This window comes from Propithecus coquereli, unplaced genomic scaffold, assembly GCF_000956105.1.
Source record: "Propithecus coquereli isolate 6110/MARCELLA unplaced genomic scaffold, Pcoq_1.0 Scaffold322, whole genome shotgun sequence".
In the NCBI taxonomy this organism is placed as follows: Eukaryota; Metazoa; Chordata; class Mammalia; order Primates; family Indriidae; genus Propithecus; species Propithecus coquereli.
Genome location: NW_012148864.1, coordinates 322429 through 329843, shown reverse-complemented (window position 1 = coordinate 329843; position 7415 = coordinate 322429). Strand labels below are relative to the sequence as shown.

General features: G+C 35.7%; 1 protein-coding gene across 1 annotated transcript in view; it reads right to left on the bottom strand.

Annotated features, from left to right (window-relative positions):
- Positions 1 to 1903: 1903 nt before the first annotated feature.
- CLINT1 (clathrin interactor 1) overlaps positions 1904 to 7415 on the bottom strand; it is a 67521-nt gene continuing 62009 nt past the window's right edge. Inside the window, exons 9-11 of the mRNA XM_012650376.1 lie at positions 6582 to 6874; positions 4902 to 5106; positions 1904 to 3619 (exon numbers count right to left, since the gene is read on the bottom strand). Coding sequence (XP_012505830.1) covers positions 3273 to 3619; positions 4902 to 5106; positions 6582 to 6874 — 845 coding nt within the window. The 3' untranslated portion in view covers positions 1904 to 3272. The remainder of the gene's footprint in view (positions 3620 to 4901; positions 5107 to 6581; positions 6875 to 7415) is intronic.

Sequence of the window (7415 nt, the reverse complement as noted above, 5' to 3'; positions counted from 1 at the left end):
ATAGTAAAGTCCTCAATTAGAAACTAACTTAATGGAATCGTCTCTCAGGCTTCTTAACTATACTTTGCTTTTAGGAATAAAACAGGAATATGTACTTGAATTTGTTGTGTAAATTAGACGATATTCACATTAAGTGTTCAGCACAGTGACGGGCACAAAGAAAATTGTTGCCATGTAGGCATTTACATCGAAAAGGGAGGCAGAGAAACATTTAGAGCAAGCACATGTGTCAGTGCTAGTGGATCTCACTCATTAAAAGCACATGTGTCAGTGCTAGTGGATCTCACTCATTATTTTATTTAATTATCCAACATTTCAAGACAAGTTCATTTTAGAAAAAATATATTAGGGCCCAGAGAGATCAGGGAAATGGATCAAGGTCACACAGCGAGTGAGTGAAAGGGTATTTCATCTCTCTGCTTTCAAGCACTTGTTCTTTCTACAATGCAATGCTGCCTCCTGGGAGAGCTGAAACAACATGGCCAGTTTTTATCAGAAATCCACTTAACATAAGGTGTGTTCCATGCTCAGCACAGATTCAGTTTTATTTCCTAATATCTCAGCTAGACAACTATACCATGATGCATGACTTCATGAGATAAGATGAAGTTCAGAAAGAAGGTAAATCTCTAATTCACCTAAGAAGTAAAACTACTGTTTCATAAATATATGAGAAGAAAAAAAGTATTAACCCTTCCCTCCACATATTAATGGCTATATACATCTACAAATATATATACACAAACACTATAGGCCCCAATGCAGTGACTACCCCAAAACCAATTGTATTATGGATATCATCATTCAGGCAATTTATTTTAAACAAAAAAGCAAACATCTAACCAAAGTACTCTACAAGAACAGTGTGTACATTTATGGTGCTTAAAGATACCAGAAAAGTAAAAAGAAGAAAATCTAGAGAGGGAAACAAAAATGAATCTGCAGTGGCTGTGTAGGCTCACTCACCAGACATGAATCGCTAGAACAGTAACTTTTCCCTCACAATATTGGACAGGATAAAAAATAGATACAAACAGAAAGGCTGTGGTTTAAAACGGGAAAGGGTAGAGGACAGGTAGAAGGGAACCAAACAGAGTATCTTCTTGTCAGCTCCAAACGATTTTGTGGTATTCATGCCTTTCTTCGAGGTTAACACTTAGTAATTCCTTTAGTGACAAATCATGAAATTGGACAGACCTTCAGTGAAGCCACTGTTTTTCTCTTTCATGGGCTCAGAAACAAAAAATACTGGTAACGAACTGTATGTTGAGGTTCAATAAAAAAGGAGATACAATGTAGAAAGGCAGCATGATGCAGAAAATGCTTTAGAGATAAATCTTCCTAGAAAAAAAATTTAAACACAAGTTTAGATACAAAATATTTACTTCCTCGAAGAACCATATATATATATATGAGAAGGTGGAGATATCCTTAATTTAAAGAAAAAATTTATTTAAGATTACAGGTTTTAAATATCAAGAAAGATATTCTACTCTGCTGCCACCGGAGGTTAGTTTGATTGTTCTGAAGTAACAACACTTGAAAGCTCCTATTCTTTGAAACTAATTTAAACACATTGAATTGTTGAAAGATTAAAAACCGCAGTCAGCTAATTACATTCCCTCTCATCTCTTATTCAGCAAATGAATCACTTTTCATTACCACTTAGCTGAAGTACATGAATTTCTGCCTAATTAGAAATGTTGTAGATGGAACATTAGCAAGAATGGAGCAGGTCAGGTTATCTTTGCTGCTTCATTTTTAATTTCTAACAGTAGAGTACGATAGGAAAGAATAGAGAAGTCATTAAATAATTTTAAATTATTTATAAAAATTACTTTGCCCAAATCATAATTATTTTTCCCCCAAATGGTCTCAAATGTCTAACAGAATGAAAGAAAAAGCAGCTCAACATTCATTTTAATGAACATTTTAATGTTATGTATAACAGAACATTATGAATACAATGGAAACAAAGTTTTATCAATTTAATAAAAAAATTTTCAACATAAAGTGGGGAGGTGATAATTTGATATCTATATTATAATATTTATTTTGAAAAATATTCCCAGCTTGAGGGTGAGACAATTTTGCATTCCAAACTCTAGAATCATGATTTTCATGTGAGCTTAATGCAGAATTACAGCAGAAAAACGAAAACATTTTAATTAATTTCCTTTATTTGTCATTAAATCAATAAAATCTTTGACTGCTACAGGTCTCCTTTAATAATATATATTTAACTCCTCTCTATTGGAACCATGTTGCTAATGCCACATTATATACACTCAAAACCAAAACAAAACAAATACTGTATAAAATCTAAAAGTGAACACTGAGTTCTAGCATTTATATTTAACTTAAGGTTTTAATGGATTTTTACCTTTTCAGACACCAAAAAAAGAAATAATAATAAAATAAATATTTTTCTTTTTTGACTGTTCCTGACTTAAATGATGGCTACAGGGATAAACACGGAAGGAAAGCCTTGCCAAGTTAATCACTGCAAACTGTAAATGATGACTGCTGAAAACAAACAAAAATACTGGAGGTTTTTTTTCTTTTAAAGGAAACCATAGAGCAGTCCTGAAAAAAATATTTTTTCCTAGTTTTGCACAGGATAATTATAGCAGAAGACATGGGGAAAGTCCCATAGCTATCACCAATTGTTACAATAAAAATTTGGATAGTATAATAGCAGTGTTGCTGGAACATTAGCAAAAGTATATATACATTCCAGTTACCTTTGATTTAGCCATAATCACATATGTATGCCATTTTTGGACAAAAATATATATTTTTATAAAAAACTGATCATCCAACTTTAATGATTTCATATATGGACTCAGAGTGGTAGTAAAAGGAACAGACCCAATTATGACAAGGCGATTCAGGGACAGAAAAATCAAGTTCCTCAGGAAAAGAAAGTATAAAATTAGAGATTCAAACACATTTATTCAGCCCTATTTCAGTTTTCCCACAAATTATGATATTAAATGGGTTCTTCAATTTATAAAGGCTTTCAGTGGTCTCACCACCCCATTGTGGTTTATTCTCACTGGAAAAAATGATTCTGACTGCCTCATCTGAAGCGCTCTTGCCTGGCCTTCTAAAATACTAGATATTTCACTTTTATAAAACAGCCTTTTTGGTTCTTTATGGAGGTTTATTTTAATTAATTGATAAAGGGGAGCTGATTAGCATTTTCCATCCCAACATCACCTATCTGCACAGCTAAAAATTCTTCATTCAATCTGCTTCTTTACAATCTCTTATTTGCTAAAGTTGGCGAAATTTGCAAAGGCATCTTGCTTGGGTTGCACAGTTCCAGAAGTCATGGCTATGTTGGGCATGCCCATTCCCATCGTGCCTGTTAAGCCCATCCCAGCAGCTGACATCCCTATGTTCATGTTCATGCCCATCATGCTCTGGTTCATCATCGGAGTATTTCCAAGAGGGGCCATTCCCATGGTGCCAGTCATCACACTGGGCATGCTCATAGGCATAGGTCCCCCCATCAAAGTGTTAGTTTGGGGCCGGACAGGAAGCATGTTTGATGGAGAACTGAGGTTCACGGCACCGAAACTTTGAGTCATCATATTCACAGGCTGTTGCATATCTACCAGAAGAAAACAGACAACTTTACCACAATGAATTCTTAGATTCATAGAGCAGAAAACTAATATAATCTTCCTGACCATCAATACCTTTAGCCCCAGCAAAATTCCTTTACAGTGATTTTATAAGAGAAGTCAATTAATTTGCACTGGTTACTCTTGGGAAACATTCAGTGGCTCTTGGCCCTGGTTTTCCAGAGATGTAGAAGCAGTAGGAGTGGGCTGGGGAAAAACATGAGCCAGTTTAAAATATTCTTAAAAATTCTATTGTTAAAGCCTACCTAACAAGTTTTCATGAGCTAATGTGTATCAAAACCTTTAAAAAGTTTATACCTTTTGACTCACTCTGTTTTTAGAACATTACATTAAGAAAAAAAATTTAAGTACAAAGGTTTATACAAAATCCTGAAGTTATTTATAAGAACAATAGGCTGAAAACAATTTAAATAACTGGCAAGAGGAATTACACACTGATTTAATTGATAACTATGAAGATCTAAAAATCATTTTTTCCTAAGAATATGCAACACAGGAAAAATTATCATAATTTAATGTTTTTTTCTTTTCTTTTTCCTGAGACAAAGTCTCACTTTGTCGCCTGGGCTAGAGTGCAGTGGCACAATCCAGCTCACCACAACCTCAAAGTCTTGAGCTCAAGTGATCCTTCTGCCTCAGTCCCCCAAGTAGCTGGGACTACAGGTGCATGCCACCATGTCCAGCTAATTTTTTCTATTTGTAGTAGAGATGGGGTCTCACTCTTGCTCAGGCTGGTCTCAACCTTCTGACCTCAAGCAATCCTCCCACCTCAGCCTCCCAAAGTGCTAGGATACAGGAGTGAGCCACCTCACCTGGCCTCATAATTTAATGTTAAATGAGAGCAGCAAGAAACAAAACAATAGAGACAGAATGATCCCAAGTATTAAAAATGTGCTTAGAAAAGACTGAAATAAATATCTATTAATTACCCCTAGCCTGTGGAATTCAGATGATTTTTGTTTCTTCATATTTGCCTATATTTAAAAAATTTATATAGCAAATATTTTTATTTTAGTAATCAGGCCCCCAAGACTCACCATAATACAATAAATGTTATCATGCCAAGGGTAAAATAAAGTAATTCAATGTGCCAGAAGGGATATGAAGTGAGTATTATGTGAAAAGATTTTAGTTAACTGTTAGCTATAGTTCATGTCACGTATTTTATCTCATAGCCTGTAGCAGTCCTGGCATCAGGGCAAAAGATTACAAGCACACAAAAAAGTGAGATGTCTTGAGGTAACTTACTCTGTTGCTGAATCATCGTATTGAGCGATGGCTGCTGGGGTTTGGAAGGTTGCATACCAGGTAGTAAGTTGTCTAGGCTGATGTTTACACTGGGGTCGGACCAAGTAGAGGGCAGGGTTTTGCTGACTGATTTCTGGACCATATCTGTATTCTGATTATAGAGAGGATTAGGCTTCTGCAGCACTGTGCTAACATTTTGCAAAGGCTGAAAAATAGAAAAATGCTCTAAAAATTAAGCATCTGTTCTATAAAGATTTATCAGATGGCAATTTAACCATAGTAATGAACTTCTGAAACCAAAAAGAACCATAAATGTTCTATGCTAGTTCTGTGCAAAAGTCTTTTATACTCTGAATCATAAACTTCCCAGAGAGGTTCCTCTACAGTTCCTATTAGGTTCGAGGTGGAAAAAACCAACAACATATCTACACTAACAGTTATTCTCCCGCCACCCAAAGTCTAGAAGCCACTACCCCTAGCAAATGCCCAGGGCAACTACCACCATCATGTTAGTACAGCTTTAAGGAGATAATACAAGTGGAAATTTATTCTTACAAAACAAAATTTGGGATATGACTTCTCATGTTATAAAAAGGCCAAACCATCAAATAGCAGATTATATTACACATATTCTGATTGACATTTCCCTGCTCTGTGCACACTGCTGCCTAAAGTGAGCAACACTAGAAGAACATGATGGACCAATTAAAGAGAAAAAAGAAATTCAGGAGAAAGAAACAGAGGTTCCCGGTGGTTACTAAGAATAACTGTGAAAAGGAAAGAAAAAAGGAATAGGAACAGGAAGAATAAGTACAAATGTAGCAATGCAAAGAAACACAATATTTACAGTTAAGATCACAAATAAAGTAGAATGACTTTATAAATCTTAAATTGTATGTTAGGCCTAATTTCTGTTATACAAAGCAGTCACCTTTCTGCTTCTTTCTTCTCTTCCTTCATCCTAACACCTCAGAGAGGAGAATCTACATATTAAAATGAGTAATTAGCATCATCAATAAATATTCTCAATAGCCTGAGTCAAAAATAGCAAGTTCCTAGTACAACTCAGACATATATTTTCCAAACCTGAACTTGTTCAAATTCTATATTAGGTAATTTGGACTTAACTATAAAAAAGTGAATGAAGAAACTCCCATTTTAGTTGTTTTCCTTTATGAAAATGAGAGTTGGACGAAGAGTCTATATAATATAGAGTAGACCCAGAAAGGGGAGGAACAGTTACCATTTGAAAGAATGATTTTCTATATCAGCAATGACTCCTGACTACCAACGAGTGATACTTCTTTAAGGACATGACCAGAAACTTTACAGAGTGAATGGTTAACATGGGTGAAGCAATTTCTCTATTTCTTTTTCTTAAAAAACAATTTTAAAAACTATTAAATACCAATTTGTTATAATTCAATAAATTTTTAGCATGTCCCTCCTCTGTGTAAGGCACCATGCTTGGCTTTACAGTGACTAGAAGATGGGCGAGAAGGCCTTGCCCTCTAGAAATCAAATGACTACACTAGGGGAAAGAGTGTAAGTAAAGGCAATGTGCTGAAGTGGGACACGCGTGGTTTGCTTACTTTCTATTTTATGCTAGTCTATCATTAGATGAGTTAAGGCACCTCAAACATTATGAACCACAATTTCCAAGGGAAGCAGACAACTTACCTGTGATCTTGACAGGGGCAAACCAAGCCCTACAGCATTAGTGCTCATCATAGAGAAATTCATACTCTGGGAAGATGTCATGGTTGCCTGGGATGAGCCCATAAGATCAAACAGGTCTGAAGAATTTGAGGCAGCTGGAGATGGGCCTAAAGCTGGTTGTGAGCCACTAACAAGTTCTACAGCTGGCTGTGAGGCACTGCCAAAAAGCTCGCCACTGGAAGCAACAGGGCCAGACGGGGCTTGGTTGAAGGCACTCCAGTCACCAAAGTCTCCATTCCCACTTGTTGCTGTTACTAAGACAGAAAGAACTGTAAGAGTTAAGAAACTTTCTGAAACGCACAGAACAAATGTAACAATCTATGAACCGAAACAAATTAGAGTTGATCTGAGTCCATCCAGATTAACATCTGCAGGTACCATCTCCATCTGGACGTTATTCTTTCTCATGAATATTACACAAGAGTTAACAAGGTGGCAAAGAAAAAAAAACCCTCCTAAATATAAAGTAAAACCCATCTCTTGGCAGGTCTGTAGGTGACACATAGAAATTACCATAAAAATTTCCCTTCAGTCAACTCTGTATATCAAATATGCTTCCACCTGAACAAATATGATCTAGCCTGGGACTCTGAAAAGCAAGAAGAAAACTCTAAACTGGTTAAACTTTTTGCTGGGAGCTCCAGAATCCTCCTGTGAGGAGATACTCAGTAAAATCAGAGAACTCAATTCATTTAGTTCATTCATTATTTGGAAAGATTCAGGAGTAATCAAACTACAATTTATATTGTCGCATGTAATTTTTAAAACCCCAAATTCATGAGATTAAATTTATTT